General features: G+C 39.0%; 1 protein-coding gene across 2 annotated transcripts; it reads right to left on the bottom strand.

Moving 5' to 3' along the window:
- Positions 1–2686: 2686 nt before the first annotated feature.
- GMFB (glia maturation factor beta) lies at positions 2687–16864 on the bottom strand. Of its 2 annotated transcripts, none has more exons than XM_060096193.1 (7): positions 16720–16864; positions 12266–12362; positions 10835–10884; positions 10090–10139; positions 9295–9380; positions 7969–8042; positions 2687–6411 (listed from the first exon to the last, which is right to left on the bottom strand). In XM_060096193.1, exons 1-7 carry the CDS (start codon positions 16720–16722, stop codon positions 6340–6342), a joined length of 432 nt encoding a protein of 143 aa, XP_059952176.1. In that variant the 5' UTR covers positions 16723–16864; the 3' UTR covers positions 2687–6339. The 2 variants fall into 2 exon arrangements, with proteins under 2 accessions (XP_059952176.1, XP_059952177.1); XM_060096194.1 differs by having other exon boundaries at positions 9295–9377; positions 16720–16863.
- Positions 16865–17358: the final 494 nt, after the last annotated feature.

Here is a 17358-nt window from a genome sequence, read left to right as displayed (position 1 = left end):
CCTCTAATCCCCAAGGGACCAAAGACACCTAGTGAATGGAGGAGCAAAGCAGGGCAATAATGCGGGACAGGCCAATCCCCACGTCACACGGTGGGTTTCCCAGCCTGGAACAAGCTTGAAGGAGGTGGAGTAGAGGAAAGGGAGATGGGAGGGAGGGAGCTTTAAAGAAAGTTAAGATGTTGAAGTTCTGACATTAGACTAGACTTAATTTGTATTACCTGAAAAACTGAGCATAATTCCGTAATTCTTAAGAGCGACCAGAAAAGCTATGGAGCCAGAGACAAGAAAAGAGATAACTAAAACTGTCTCTGGATTTCTCTGAGTGGTAGACCTTTTCTACCTTTTGCTTAGGGTTAGGTGCTTAGTTGGCATTTATGGAGCCATACCGCCATCAAGCAGAGATTGTTTCTGTCAAAGCCAGTTACCAGGTCTCAAGGAATGGAGACAGCCACAGGGCTGGAAGGAACTGGCCCCATGGGGACTGCGGGGGGTGGGGGGGTGGTTGTTTTGTCCTGAGGGTGCACCTGGGCAATGGGCTCCTGGCCGTAAAGTGTGTGTGTGTGTGTGTATGTGTGTGTGTGTGTTTTAAGAAGATGCTATATTTAGTCCAACGAACAGTAGACTTCATGGTTTAAACGGCATTTGAGATGCTTTTTGAAGATCACTGATTTTGGCAGGCAGCAGCAGCGTGGGGAAGAGGTGTTTCTGTTGGTGGGGGATAGGGCCAGGGCATGTTGGTATAAAAGTTGGGCTGGAGATAGTGTAAATGTAGGGAATAGGGGCAGATGAAACCAGAGGTAGCGCTGGGGTTAGGTACTTTATGCAAGTGAACAGACATGTCCACATAGACTTAAGTCGTGGAGGGTTTCTAGTAAGGATAGACATGCAGAGGAACCCAGAAAAAGCTGACCAACCAACCAGGCCTCAGAAAGAGAGGGACTCTGAAGAGTGGCCCTGGATCAAAGGAGGCTCTAGGAACCTAGAAGCCAGGAGGGTGGCCCTTCAATTCAGGGCTCCATCTTTGACATGATTCAGCTGCTCACTGCACACCTGCTTCATTCTATACCTCCCCAGCTGGCATCTTCTTTCCCTCTGCTCTGTAGGTTGCACTTGGCCTCTAATCCATCTAATAGCGTTCTTCCGAGTTCAGCTCCCACTGCTAATGGCCTCATTCAAGAGAATGAGATCATCGTCCCAATATCAGGAATTGAACTATAATTGAATTGTACCTCTTTATAAAGTAACAAGACGGACACTGGGAAAGCAATTGGCCCAGCTCAGTGTTTCCAGTTAGGCAACATCTTAGAGGCTGGTGGCCCTTGGGAGAGATCCTGTGTGTACTGACGATGGGGAGGGAGCTGCAGACAGGAGTACAACCATGTGGGACAAACCATGGCTGCCTAAAGGCTTGCCCCTTCAGCAAGGAGCAGTGGCAGGGGTATTTCTACCTAACAAAGTTCTGTGGTGTATTGGGATCCGCCATCCATTACAGGTAAGGAATAGGTCACAATACGGCAGGACTTAATTCCAGGGTAACAGAATCTATACTTAATTGTGTAGGTAACAGTGTCTAGAATCCACCGCCCCCGCCCCCGCCCCGGTCCCCATCCCCACTCCTACCCCCCCTCGCTGACACACACACACACACACACACACACACACACACACACGGCCCTCCCCCTGCTTTGTCGGGGCACCACATGGTGGCTTTTGGATGCAACCCAGACATTCTGCGTTTTCTTTCCTGTAATTGGAAAAGAGGGTTACCTCAGCAGGGAGCTTTCATGCAGCCTAGGGGCAGATCTCAAGCAAAGGATGAGAGAACTCCCTGATGCTCAGCGATAAGATCTTTCCTCTAACTGGCTTCCCAACATAGCTAAAAATATACCACACAAGAGTATCCACTCAGGGTGCGCCCTCATGCAAATGAGAGCGGGCCCTCACTGTGAGGGTAAGTGATTAGAAATGCTTTTTGATGCTGAAAACTGAAAAGGACAAAAAGACAATGAAGGTGAAAAAATTTAGGAGCTGGCCGTGAGTAGCTAAATGGCTAAATTTGAGAAATAAGGAAGATGTTTCCTCTGGCCAGTTCTCCTTGTGAGATTCTTGAATATAGGAAGGCAAAAACAGCTCCTTTCACAACTGTAAACAAACTGTGACTACTACATAGTCAATCACAAGAAGTATATGGTAAAGTCTAAATACTATGTTAAGTACTGTTGACTTGTATTCATTCAATAGATACCCACGACACACAAACCACGGACAACAGTCTGTGATATAGGCAGAATGGGTCTTTAACGGACGTTTAATAAATGGTGATAAACCATATTCAATAAAAGATCCTTCAATTTAATTTGATTTCTTACAAAATACACAGACCCTCTAACTTACAGTCTTCCCTTCGAAAGCAAGCGTTCATCATTTGAAATAATGCCCTCTGCCCCTACAAACAAACCATTTTAGTATCAGACCAAGTTTTAGAAATTTTTATAATCTCGTTATATTTTCCCTCACCCGTTCCTACTTTTGCCAAGTGATCCACTTATTTTGCCTCTCGGTTTTTCCAGATAAAGTAAACAACTGAATCTGTGTGGTTCACACAGATGCCACAATTGAGCCTGGCAGGTAACAGTAAGTAACTCCAAAAGGGAAAGGAGGCAAGTAAACAATGAAAAGCTATAAGTCCTTTCATGTTAACATTTTATTTAAACCAGTACAAGCACCATGCTTAACAGAAGACTGTCCAAAATAAACATGCAATATGAACTCGCACAGACTGAAACCACAGCTTCAGAAGTTGTGCCAGCTGTTGATTTTGTTAAACGATGACAGGAAACTGTTAAAATTCACAAGACTAAACCATTAATGTTTCAAGCCTCCTGAATGAGATTACATTGGACCACCTAAATCAGTGGGAACTACCCTGGCATGTTAGTGATCTCAAACAATATTCAAGTAATTACACGTGTATGAACTATACTCCAAAAAGCAAGAAAACACAGTTTCTATCACAACCTTAATGTAGTTGTTTTAAATATCATAGGAAGATGATCACTGATTTGAAATGTCAAATGGCATAATAAGAAACAAGTTTCTCAAGAATATTCCACTTGGGGGCACTGATGTTAAGTGGCCTAAAAGAGTTACATTTTTCCAGAAATACAAAATAAGATTCGTCCAGAAATGTTTGAGACACTTCTTCACATAAGTTGTAAAGGCTCAAATTCTGTAGATTCCAGTATTATCAGTCTATTGAACAAACAGGGAAAGCAACCATACTAAGAATATTTGAATTGATAGATTACGAGTTACTCTCTACTTCCACCAAATATCAGCATTTAAACTCTTAGGAAAATATCTTTTCATCACTAGTCCACATTATGGATTAATGACATTGCTCGTGTTTTAAGGTAGTCCAGACATATTTTTAAGAACCCCTTCCTTACTATCTATATGAGTGGGGAACAAAGACAGCCAAATTTAATTTGGCAATAAACTCCTTTAACTGGAAAATTTTTAAAGTGTCAGACCAGGATACAGTTTATGGCTACGTTCGACTCCTGAAAATAGGAGAGAAAAAGGGAGAGAAAAGTGCTGACATTTTGCTACAAAGATCATTTAGTAATGACAATACAAAATTCAGCAACACCCTCTTAAACAAGAGTATGTTTAACTGTACTAGGCATTTAGTAAACTTTTTAGAAATAGACAATTTGAACATTTATTTTAGAAGTCAATTAAACAAAAACAGCCAAACAACTTTTTTCCTAACATAATTGCTTCAATACCAGAACAAAGTGAATGCTATTCAAACTCTTTGACATTTTGGAATTTCAGCATAGTCACCTGAGAACAGTTTTCTTCATATGTCATTTATGTTGCCACAAAAATCATACTAAAAAACATGTCAGCTCTACTTTGACAACATTAGATGCTATGCAGAACTTATACAAGGCCAACAATCTCAAAACTAATGGTGACTTAGAAGACCATGAAGGAGGTTCCCAGGAAAAAAGCAGCTGCCAAAAAGGAAAGATGAAGTTTGAAGGCTGAATGGGAATGGCTGTACCAGAAATGGAATGTAAAAACTGGAATTACAAAATCTGGAGTTACTATTAGGGAGAAGGCAGAAAAAGAGATTAAATAGGAAATATACTTAAAAAGAACAATGCAAAATTTGGTTAGATGAAAGGGAAATATATATAAAAAACAGAGAACACTCTAGGACAAGGAATCTATAACTCTCCCTATAGGACCAAGGAAGTGAAAAAAATGTTCTACTGATTCCCTAGCCTCATCTATTGTCTTGCAAAAATACACGTTATCGATAAGGAGTCAGACAAGCTCAAAAAAGCATGGTTTATCACAGCTCTTTGTCCCTGTTAGAGAAAAGGGGAGCTAAGAGTTCTGTGTATGGAGGTCAGTATTATCTGACATTATGGAGGACCTTCCAATTAAATTAAAAAAACAACAACAACACCTAAAACATGCAAGACAAAATAAGGAACCTCACTAAAAAATACATTCTTGCAGCCCTAGATTCTCTTATTGCTGCGAACCTGATGAAACAAAATATCATTTCCTTCATTCAAAAACATTAGAAGAAGTGTCCAGTCACTTGGATTACATATGCATTTCTGCAGAATTATAAGCATTATTCTCCAATATCAAAATAGCTGTTTAAAGAATTCTTAAACTTCCTGGATGAAGTTCTCTCTCTCTGGAAATTGGAATAAAGAACCTTCCCATTCATTAACCAAAACAAATACCCCCTCCAGCACTTCCTCATCTCCAACTAACTTCCTATTGCTTCCTGTTTTTTAGATTAGTGAAGCCAAACAGTGTTGGAATAGAAGATTCAATATTGTGAAAATTCCAACTATCTTCACCTCTTTATTAAAGTTGGCACAGAAACCTTAAAAAAACGCAAAGCACATATGAATGGGAGATACGCCAACATTAAAAAAAAGCCTTTGCTAGTTTTGAAATGATTAAGATATTCTTAATAAAAGAATTCACTCACCAAATCTGGGTAGTCTTTAGAGTCTCAAGACCTTTTGTCAAATTAATGTCAAGATAATCTTAAACAGTTACTCATATGTTTTTAAAGTACACTATATATCAGAATCCTTGCTTTAAAAATGTCAAGGATGCCATCATCTAACAAGACAGGTATCCAGTTTAGAATATCTTCTGACATTTAGGATGTAAGATCAGATTTCTATTGACGTGTTAATGTTATTAACTATGGCCAAGGTTTTACGATAACCATTTTTTTTTCCTATGGCACAAAACTAATCACAAATATGCCCCAAATTATAACTCTCAACTGCCATATATTCACCAATCCAAGTGGATAGTTGGAATTTTTTAAATATCAAGTTGAATTTATTACAAATTTCAGATACACATATTAGAAAATTGTTTTACTTGGACCCTTTACAAAAGTATTAATTTCACCAAATCTGGAATACTGGCAGTGTAAGAGTCTTAAACTAAATTTAAAGCTAACAAATCAAAGGCACAGTATTAACACATGTAAAATAACTAGCATTCACAGGACAACATTAAGAGGCGCTTTATAAATAAAGTGTTATTAACCTAGATTCAAAACTATCTAGAAATGACACAACCAGGAATGAGAGCCTTAATTAGTTACAATCCATCAATTTCTAAGACTAAAATGCTATTTTCCATAAGAAGAGAACCTAATAGTCATAACTTTATTATAAAATCTAACTTCCAGACCTTAAGAACAAGCAATTGATGAAAAGTTTCTGGGCTTGATTAAAAGGATATAGAAAATTAAGAAGGCATGGAATTGATGAAAAAATGCTTGTAATGCAGATTATACTATAGTAAGTTATTATTCATGGCTCAAAATTGGGTCACTCAAGTCTTCTATCCCAAATTGATTTCAAAGATTTGACAAGTGATAATATGCTATTTTCATATATAAACTGCTAATATCCAGTATTTGTCAAAAGGAGGCAACTGTTGTCTATCACAATCTAATACCCACTTTCCAATGGTGTCTGTAAATAGTAACAAATTCTGAACCATAAGTTGTAGAAATTAGTCACAAGAGTGCAAAAAAGTCCCTGGAGAGAAGTAGTCCACCTAACAATTACAAATATAAGGAAACACTTTACAAAGTTTCATTACTATGAAGATGATTTCCCCTTTGTTCAAACTTTGAACAAATGAAGAATTTTTCTTTACTGCAGGTAACAAACTGTAAATAACAGTGCATTTTTAGGCATAAATAAGTATTTATGTCTGGTTCCAGTATGGTCAGGTTAATACATAAATACTTTAGAAACACAGAAGTTCACATTAGTGGAAAAATCCAAGTTTCTCACGTAACCATTCTTCAGTTAGGTCTTCGGTATTTCTTATTTCAAATACCTTAAGAAAAAAATCAAATATTTTGTATATTTGAGTATTAAATACCAAATTCTCCTTCCTTTCATGTTGGTCATGACTTAATCTGTGTAAATTAGACATACCTTTACGTTTCTTTAAGTGCTAGGGCCTCAGTTACCAAAGTTTAGCAATCAAGACAGCATAAAATCAAAACTCTTAAAAGCACAAATCTACAAATGTTCTGAAAGAGTAGTTTTATAAATATTACCCACTAAAAGAGAGAGCCAAATATACACACTTAAAATCAATCCACTTAGGAACTGGAAGAACAGGTGCTGATCCTCCACAAGTGGAGGAAATACCAGCTGTTTCCATAAGGATAGATTAGTGGTCCACAGCCACAAATCTCTAGCCAGAATCTGAACACACACAGGCCCAGAAAGTATAACGGCTATAAAAAGACAATGTAATAGAGCAGAAAGGATGCGATTTGAGGCCAGATGAAAGTTTGAATCCTAGCTCTGAAATGTATTAATATACAACCCTAGGCAAGTCATTCATCCTCTGAACCTCAGTTTTCCCAGCTAAGAACAGGAGTTTCACCATCAACTTACAGAGTTGTGGTGAGGATTCAATCAGATTATTTGTAAAAGTAACTTGTAAATTGTAATGCCTTAATTCCAGCACTTTAGGGCATGCCTAGGGTTAGAACAGACATGAGCCTGTTAACAGAGCTCCTTCCTAACCACCCAATCCCCTTAGAGCAACTCCAGCATATTCCCGTGGTCCAAATGAGGATAAGTAGTGTCTATAAGTTGCTGGTATCAATGACAATCATGTGGGCTAAAGGGAAAAAGCAGAGGGCACTTAAAAGCATCACCTGGGTTGATAATTAAGCACCCAAGGGGAAAACCCTGATGCTCTCCTTAAAATAAAACCTGAAAGGAAATATTATTTAATACCATTCCAGTGATGCAAAATTCTGTTTCAAAACGTTAAATGTATATACTTTTTCAACTCAAACTAATGCATGGAAGTTAAAGTTTGAAAGCAAGTACCACTCTTACCGTTAACCTTCAAAAACGCCATAAAACAATGGGAACATGTTAAATCTTGAAGCAGGTGTCTCATATGAAACAGAATGTTCTAACTTAATAAAGCTAATACGTATCCTTAAAATTTTAATTTTAGATTTGGAAACAATACAGTTAACTGCATAGCATGGAATTCTTGCACAGAACTTGGTTCATTTATTCTATGGTCAAGGGCCCAGAGAAGCTTCAAATGCTGCATTTATCTACTAGAAATTACATTATGGAAGATGAAAAATTCTCAATAGATTGAGTAGTTTTCTAAAGCTGCCTATATTCTGAATACAAGTTCTTGCAATCAACTTATAATTTTCATTCCAAAAACACACTTTTGGTTAAAGACTTCTATCACTCTATTTCCAACTAATAAAAAGCTCTAGTTTACTGCTCTGTTCTAAATAACTTTCACCTACAAAAAGAAATACTTAACTCTTCAGATTACTTGGGTATTGCTCTATTTTCAAAGGGAAAAAATTGTCTCAACAAGTTAGTCAAATATAAATACCACCTTGGTGAGTTCAGCTGTTTGGACTAGCTTATTCTTACTCCCAGCATACATCATCTGCTGTTCAGGCTTACAACCTGGAAGAGACAGATCAGAGTAGAAATGAGACTTAAATTTTGAAAGAGTGATGAGTTTTCATTATTTACTGTATAAAAATGACACATTTAGGATTTCCTATGCTATCAGGTTTACAGAAACTTCTGTCTAAATGTGTAAAGGCTGTATTTTGAGTCTTACACTGCATACTGCCTGCACAAAGAGAAACAACTATATTACTAATGAACAAGGCTTTAGGTCAGCAAAAATAAATGAGGCTAGATCTCTAAAGATCTTGACTTTTAGAGCCTTGCAAATACTTTAAAACTTTTCAGCACTTAGTTTTGACAGTAAATATCAAGATCAGTTTTACGGAGGCCTAATATATATAGGTTTTGGGATGCTGTTGGGTCAGGAGTGTCAGGAGATTAACTCTGAAAAAAGGTTATGGTCTGTTTACATATTAATTAAAAAATAGACTGCAGTATATTTTAAGTGCTACATAAATGATACAAATAATAAAGTTCAGGGAGGAGTTCAGTGAGCAGAAACTTTATTGTGGGCTTGAATGGTGGCGGCAGTGGGAGTTCTGGTGATAATGGATACTTTAAATACCAATAAGCCATTTTAATATCCAATGTAAGCTATTCTGGGACTATTCTCAAGATTATAGGCATATCACTGGTAACTACTATTTTAAAGATAAACACCAAATATATATCATAATCATACACATAGTTCACATACTTATAAAATTAAAATACAGAAGAAAATGTACTTTTGATATTTTAAAATGTCATTACATTTCGAATTCCTTAAAACGTCTGTACAATTTGACCTAACTACACTTCTAGGAACCTATCCTAAGAAAAGCAAGTTCTAAGAGATGATGCTTTATAGTAACTTCTTTTTAGGGATGCACTCATGTGTGTATGTGCGTGTGCACATACTGTGATTTAGGTTATTCAACACTTTTCCTCCTTAAAATGAGCATAAAATTTGTCTAGTATAAAAATGGTTTAAGGGGCTTCCCTGGTGGCGCAGTGGTTGGGAGTCCACCTGCCGATGCAGGGGACGCGGGTTCGTGCCCCGGTCCAGGAGGATCCCACATGCCGCGGAGCGGCTGGGCCCGTGAGCCATGGCCGCTGAGCCTGCGCGTCCGGAGCCTGTGCTCCCCACTGGGAGAGGCCACAGCAGTGAGAGGCCCGCGTAACGCAGAGAAGAAAAAAGAAAAAAAAGAAAGGTTTAATTTGATCAGAACCAAATATGCACTATTTAAAGAAATTCACTTACCAACAGGACTGGAGAAAATAAAGCACAGAGGGTATGAAACTCTTCCATCATCATGTTGATACTTATAACTATACACAATGAAGGTTTTTCTCAAGTTAAGGAAACTAAAATTACCGCTCTGTTTGAGACAAGTACTTATCAACAAAGTTCTGAAAGAAAACACGCACCAGGGGAGCTAGTGGGTGGCTAATTTCTATCCTATCCATTTAGGCCACACCTACATTATTCATTATCTTTCCACAAAATTATAAATGGGCCCCCCCAAAAAGTTATAACATCTTATACTCTCTCACAAATAAACTTATTAAAAGTATAGATTTAATATGGATTTTTTCTCTTTCTCAATTTTTATTATAAACATGTAATAATAAAAGGAACTTTTAAAAAATAATATTAATTTTTTGGTTCTTTTCCAATACGAGCATACATTTTATTGAATAATTTGGTCATGATCATGATGAAGAAAATTTTGTAAAATATGCCTTTTAAAAGTTGAACAAACGGGGCTTCCCTGGTGGCGCAGTGGTTGAGAGTCCGCCTGCCGATGCAGGGGACACGGGTTCGTGCCCCGGTCCGGGAAGATCCCACATGCCGCGGCGCGGCTGGGCCCGTGAGCCATGGCCGCTGAGGCTGTGCGTCCGGAGCCTGTGCTCCGCAACGGGAGAGGCCACAACAGTGAGAGGCCCACGTACCGCAAAAAAAAAAAAAAAAAAAAAGTTGAACGAACGAACTTCATAAATAAAATGGTGGCCACTTAAAAAAACAAATCTTTCTAAAGCACTAAGAAAAGGATATCGAGGTTGTCGTTCAGGTAGTTCATCTTTAAGTTCATCTGGTGAAATGCCCTGGAACCATAAAGAAAACAACTTTTAAACATTTTCTTACCCATAAATTCTTAAGAGATATACCAAGCACCTATTCTACTAATAGGTATAAATTCATAACCTCATACCACAACATAAAATTTTATTTTACTAAATTGTACATAAGCTGAGGTTATTAAAACCTCAGTGCAATGAAAGCCTACTCCAGCCCACTCAGTTTAGCTCTGTGTATTAACTAAACATGGGGCCGAGAGGCAGAGTAGTCTATGCTCATGTTCCAACTGTCAGGAAATACTGAGTGAGGTAAGCCAACTCCTCAGAGCAACAACAATATCTGATTTAGGGGGAAAAAGTTAATTTCTTTTCACTCTAAATTAGTTACTTAACTTGACACACTAAACACTTAGGTTAAAGGGCTTTAGTTTTTAATTACTGGCCAACCAATTTAGAAGCAAGTTATAAAGTTGATTCAGTTTTTACCAGACATATAGCCCTAACTTCTACTACTTATTACCCTGGATTTCATTAATGTTTTATGGACGGTGATTATACTAGCAAGACAATGCACTACACAATAATTAGCACATGCTTTTCATGCATAATGATCATGTCTAAAGGTTTAGAACTCGCTTTAGAAGTAACTGTAACTAATATAGCACCTTTGGGGCAATAATAATTGCTTAACGATAAAACTATATTTAGCTGATCCAACAAACCTCAAGCTCTTCATCCAGAACCACCAGGCGTTTATCCTTATCAATTTTCACTAAAATAAAAATATAGTATGAGTAAACTGTGATTCTGATGTGACTTGATCTACCAACCCGCAGAGTCCTAGCCCTTTTTTTGGCATCCAAAATTAAAACAGGAAGAAACACAAGCATAAAACACAAGCTTGACTCTACAAGCAGTCAGCATTTAAAAGCTTTTACCCAGAATTCCCAGCACCTAATTTGCTAATTTAGAACTTTATGTCAACTCCTTACATTTACTGTGTATATGAAGAACTTCATAACTCAAATGCACTTCCTAGATGATAAGAAAAGGTCTGAAAAGGTCACTGTGACTGAGACTGGTTTATTGCACTTGGTTAGAATTGCAAGCGAAACGTGGACCAAGGGTCAGGACAGACAACCGCCAGATTGCCAGCTTCTCCAGAGTCAGGATTTCATGGTGCAGTAGGAGTATTCTGAGAAAGTGAACTACCAAATAGTAGTGATAGCTCTATTAAAATACATGCAACAGAGCCCAAAGCCAAACTGAAATACGTTTAGATAATCTATGCCTGTATTCTTTTCCATTACTCTGAAAAGTTATCCAATTTTTTATTTTGCACTAATTTCATAGTAAATCCTGTGAGACACAATATGATCTCAAATAGCTTTACTCTTTGTGGCAAAATGGCACTGACACACATTGTCACTTTTAAGAACTGTATGCCTACGTTGTAGTATTTGCTTGTAAAAGAACCATAATTCAACAAGCTGTCACCACCTCATTAATTCACATCTGCCAGATGCATCTCTGTTAACAGTATATAGAGTTTTACATTCTCACCCCCTCATCCTTCCTTTATCTTTCTAAATCACTACCCACATATTAAATGTTACCTAAGAATATAAAAGATATCTGCATAACATCACATACAGTTCACAGTGGAAGAGGCAATATACAAATCATTCTTTCTACTGTCAAAAGTCAGTGACACTTACAAGTACTCTCCATGAAACTAGAGTTCAAGTCTACAATTGAATTAAGACCTCAAATCACTTTGAACATAATGCTGAACGGTACCACTTTAGGTGTAGGCAAAGGTGTCTGTCTGGGGATGAATGGCCAGGCTATTTTTAGTCTCCTGAGAAGTTAAAGGATGGAGTTGGATGGGTCACTACAAATGACCAAGTGACCAAGAAGATGATCATCTTCTCCAGGGCTGTGTAGGCAGCTGAGGGAGGAGGTAGGACACTCTGCCTCTGTTCTGTGACAGTAGCTGTTATTTTTTAAAGTGACAGATGGGGGCTGGTGGGGGGGGGAATTAAAACTGGAGGAGGTAACTTTCTAAAGGTTCAGGTTATTCGATGTAGCTATAGGATAAAGCCAAACTCCAAACTAAGACCATGTAATGGAGACAATCGCTTTTAGCTTACTTATAATGGCAGCATTGTTCGTCTCTTTGCGAAAACGAAACTTTCTCAGCTTTTCCACTAAATCTTCAGCAACATCACAAACTACCAAAGACTCGCTCTAGAAAAGAAAAAAATCATGTTATCAAATGCCATGACTTCAATATACATATGTACATGTTAAAGTTATAAAACCTAATACCTTTAAGAAGGTATACTGACATCTACAAATGTCGTAATTATGTGAAAGTATTAACGTGAAACACATGAACACTTAAAGAGCTTTTACATCTACCAAGCTTTGTATCTACATTATTAAATTATACACATTTGTTCATCTTATATGTCGGGTATACTTTCTCTTTGGCTACTAAATATCTCAAAGAACTAGACACATAATAATGTGCAATTTCATCAGAACTGTAGAGGAAGGGAAGAATAAGGGAAAAGTCAAGGATCATTGCTGTTATAAAGTATAATATTTTTGCACTATGCAGCAAGAACAGGAAAATCATCTTATTACACTTAGAGTTAGTAAGGCCCTAGTTCATTTTTGAGTCTCACAACTATGAAAAAAAATTAAAAGCTAAAGTATGAAAAATAAACCATAAGAGTAAAGACCGATTACATTGTATATCTTAATTAAATGACTACAGGGATCAAAAAAAGGAGCTATTAAGAATTATGAAAGCAAAACCAGATGAAACAAATATAAACACTCAAAGAACCTTTTATAAATTATGAAAAAATATTAGAAACTCTTCTCCAGAAATCTGGCAAGGAAATTATCAAAAGCACTCTTTTTTTAGTGGTACAAATGCACTATTGATTGCAAGCATGTGGATGGAAATCTTTTTCTTTAATGTGAAAACTTTGAACACATACAAAAGTAGAGAATAGTATAGTGAAATCCTATGCACTTAACACTCAGCTTCAACCATTATCAACACATAGCTAATCTTATTTCATCCAAAACCCTCAATACTGCCCCCACGGACCGTCATATAGGAAAGGCCCAAAATCATTTTAACTATAAATATTTTAATATGTATTAATAAAATGACAGTATGTGCCATTAAAAACATAAGGACAATAACATTATCTCACCTAAAAAAAAAAACTAATAATAATTCCAGTGAATTATTCAAGTAGAGTTCAAAGTTCAAATTTCCCTATTGTTTTAATTTTTTTTTTCTTTTTTAACAGTGAGTTTGATGGAGTCAGGTTGCAAACAAGGTCCACATTCTTTGGTCTCTTCATCTATGGGTCTCCCCGCACCACCCACTTCTTCAGAAAATTAAAAGAGTTTTGAGATGAATGCCAAATACATGTCTCATTACAATCCAAAAGAATTAAGACTTCAAATTTTAAGTTAAAAGGAAAATTTAATAAAAGCCTGCTTTTTCATCCGGTGTTGGGTAAATAAGAGCATATGTTACAACAGTAAATAGCTATCAATTTTAAGTTGTCCTTTAAATTCATAACACTGGTAACATATAAGTTACGATATACCATAGGATGTGCTATTTATACAATTAGAAAGTACATCCCACCAATACATATTAGCCAATAAATTAGGCTCCTGTAGGAGTCATGTATGTCCATCCTTTTACTTCTCTTTAGAGAAAGAAATGCTAAGTCATATGGAGCTTCCTGAAAGCAGTATTCAAGCCTAGTCTATTTTTTCCTATCTTTCAAGAAAGAGATATAAATCAGAAAACTAGAATTTCCAATCTTTCATCACCACAGATAGAACCCTTTAGTAGAAACTAATAAATACTTTAGATTTTTGTAGGCAAAGAGCAATTTGTCATGAGTCTTATCTTACAGTTCTGATACCCAGAGCTGCTTGTGCAATCCTGACACTCTAAGAATAGTAAACCAAGTGAAAAACATGCTGTGATTTAATCTATATTGTTTTTTTTCTTCATTTTCACCCCTCCCAATACCTTAATAAGGCCAAAAATTCCTTCCTACAAGAAAAAGGACCACGGCTCAGCCAACTCTAATGCTTCCAGTCAATAGAAGCATTTAAAAATCAGTATAACACCCTGAAAACAACACTATATGGTAAATATTAACATACAAAGTGGAGAGTTGAACTCAAGTGGTCATTTATTGGATAATCCACACAATGAACATTTAATGAGCGTCAGCACGTGCTAAGTGCTAGGGATACAATGATATAAAATAAATAGATTAAAACTATGGGCCCCTCAAGGAGCTTATAAAGTCTATTAGAAAACAGACGTACATCAAAATCATCAGGTAAAAAAATATACACTTGTTTGTACCTAGGATAAGAGCTAGAAAGGAGAGAAACTTGATGCTATGAGAACTTATGACTAGTGGACAACGGCATGGTTACAGGAGACTTGCCTGAAAAATGCATCTAAAGGACCAAAACTGCCTATGTAAAAACCCTTTGATTAAAGTGAGCGCAGCACATCTAAGATAACGAAAGGCCAGTGTGACTCAAGCACAGAGAACGAGCTGTAACACGTACAAGAGGAGGCTGGCAGGGGCTGGACCACATAGGGCCCACTGGGTCATACTAAGTATTTTGGTCTCTAGCCTATGAGCAAAGGGAAACCACTAAGGTGTTTTAAGTAGGTGGTGACAGGGAAAGTGATCAGATTGCATGCAGGAAACAGGCAGAGCACCTGGATGAATAGACCAAGACTAGTTAACTGACAAGGCTAGTCCAGGTGAGAGATGAAAAGTAGCTTAGACAGACTGATGAGGATAAAGAGAAGCAGGTGAATTCTGTTAATAATTGTTAACGTGTATTAAACGCTATGAGAAAACACTGTGCTATGTACTTTACATGGATCTCTCTTCATCCTCAAAACAATCCCATTAGATGGGTATTATATTATACCCAATTTGCAAGAAACTTATTAATAAGATTTAGAGAAGTTAAGTATATTCCCCAAAGTTATGCAACTAGGGGAGCCAGGACTCAAGCCAGACAGCCTGACTTTAGCCCACACTTAGTCAGCACAAAGGAGCTGGTGACAGCCAATACTAGGAGGGGTGGATTGGTAAAAAAGGTGACTCCTAAGCTTTCTGGCTTGTGTAAGACTTAAACAGTGCTACCTTTCACTAAGTTAAGGAACACTGAGGAACACCAGGTTTGAGGGGAAAGAGATGAGTTCTATTTTGGACAAACTGAGGGGGCTTTGAGGCACTCAAGTAGGGAAAAGCTTCCCAGGGGATGTTAACTAAATAGTGGGATATAAATATCTGTGCTGGATCTCAGAAGCAAGGTCTGCACTACAAATTCACAAGTCATTTACATATAGGTAAGTGGTAATTGAAGCTATGAGTGTAGGTAAGAAACGAAGGAGAAAAAAATACAGAATGTTAAATGAAGCATTAGAATGGAGCCTAGGACTCCTACTTGTGATGTACAGGATAGGAGAAATGCATGGGACACAGACAGACCAACAACAGGAGACGACTAGGAGAAAAATCAGTTCTGGATCCTAGAAGCCAAGGGGGAAGCACGAGGGAAGAAAATGCTTCAAAGAGGGGAGCGTGATCAACACCCAGAATGCAGCTGAAAGGTCAGGAAACATGAGAATTGAAGAGTGAGTCCCTTGGAATTAGTGACCAAGACAAGATCTATTCGATGGAAGTGGGTTGAGCAATGAGTGGGAGGTCAGAGAATAGAACAGTGGGAGTTTTGTGTTTTGCTTGTAATTAAAGACACGAGAAGCATATTTTAAAACCCGATGGGAAAGATCCAGGAGATCCTCGTTGGGTAATTAATTTAATTCTACACTTTATTTTTGAGTGCGGGGTCGAACCCATACGAGACGGAAGCCAGAACCCCCAGACCACGCAAAACTAAGCTTTTGACACTTACTTTAAGGCCAAGGGCCAAAGCACTGAGTCAAAAGATTTCCAACTGCCATAACTCGAAGAAAGCAAGGATAAGGAGAAATCCTTAGAGGCAGGCCAGGGGAAAGAGGAAAAAGAAACTAAGGCGAGGCCGAGAGGATGGAGTCAGAATTCGAGCCCTCCCCCGCAAAGGCGGCCAGGCCGAAAGTGCTCGGCGTCCACCGGCCCTCTGGGCCTGGCCCGGGCCCTGGGAGAAAAGCCGGCGTTTGGGGGAGCCCTCGGCTGGGCCAGACCCACGGCCCCCCCGACCCTTCAGCGCAGCAGCAGCTAGAGCCCTCCATCCAGAAGGACCGGTGAGAATCACCCACCCCCGCTGGCCGCACCCTAGTCGCCAAGCCCGCTGGGCGGTTCGACCCCGGGCCCGGCAGGAGGATGCTGCCCTTATGCGAGGCGGCAGCGTCCGCGGACGGAGGCCAAGACTCAGACTGTGGGTACCCACCAGCAGCCTGGCCGGAAGCGGCCGCCGACCCACTCCGGGCGCTGCCCGCCGAGACCGGTTCTGGCAAACAGGAAAGCCCGGCGGGCTGGCCCAGCCCCCCGGCCGGCCCCCACCCTCCCCAGCAGCAACTCACCATTTTCCTTCCGGCCGTCAGCAGCCTTTCGCCTTCCCTCGGGTCCCTTTAAGAATGGCACGACAGCCGCCTCCCTTCCTGCCCGGCGCCTGGCAGAGCCGCCCCCACCAAGCTACGCGGCAGCGGCAGGCCGGCACGTGATGGTGGACGGCGGGCTGCGCGGATCAAAATTAGCCGAAACGCGAGCGCCCGCTTGCTCTTCAGCCACTCTAGGGGAGGATGCCCTGTCTGATTGGGAGTGGGCGACCGTGCCAAAATACACTCTTAAAACTCAAGCCAGTTTTTGCTTCCTTTTAACTTTCCTCAAGCTCTGAGATCAATTTCCTGGTGACATGATTAAGTCAACGATTTCAGTGGTAAATGTGTGCGTTAACCCTGGCTTCCCTCCCACCCTTTCCGGAACCCTACCCCCGACTCCCACCAGCTTCTGGGACTTGGTTAATACATTTCTTTTCTCAATGGTGTTTATTTATTGAAGTATGATTGAATGATGATTGATGTCTAGATGAGTGCTCTCATCTAGAGCCGTTGTCTAATCGCGCATTAAGAAGTTTCTGTAGGAGGTGCCGACTTACTGGAGCAAGTTTACTTTTGAATGTGATGGGGAAAGTAGTTTAGAAGAAGTAGGGTTCGAACTCA

Source organism: Mesoplodon densirostris, chromosome 4 (assembly GCF_025265405.1).
Source record: "Mesoplodon densirostris isolate mMesDen1 chromosome 4, mMesDen1 primary haplotype, whole genome shotgun sequence".
Lineage (NCBI taxonomy): Eukaryota > Metazoa > Chordata > Mammalia > Artiodactyla > Ziphiidae > Mesoplodon > Mesoplodon densirostris.
Note: the sequence above shows the minus strand (reverse complement) of the source record. Positions and strands in the feature narration are given on the sequence as shown.

Excerpts from the sequence above, each read along its gene's own strand:
- GMFB (XM_060096193.1), bottom strand. Across the intron at positions 10,885-12,265 it reads GAACAATGCTGCCATTATAA|TGAAAATTGATAAGGATAAA; the intron begins GTAAGCTAAAAG and ends TTTTTATTTTAG. Across the intron at positions 9,381-10,089 it reads CTACCTGAACGACAACCTCG|AACCTTCATTGTGTATAGTT; the intron begins ATATCCTTTTCT and ends TAACTTGAGAAA.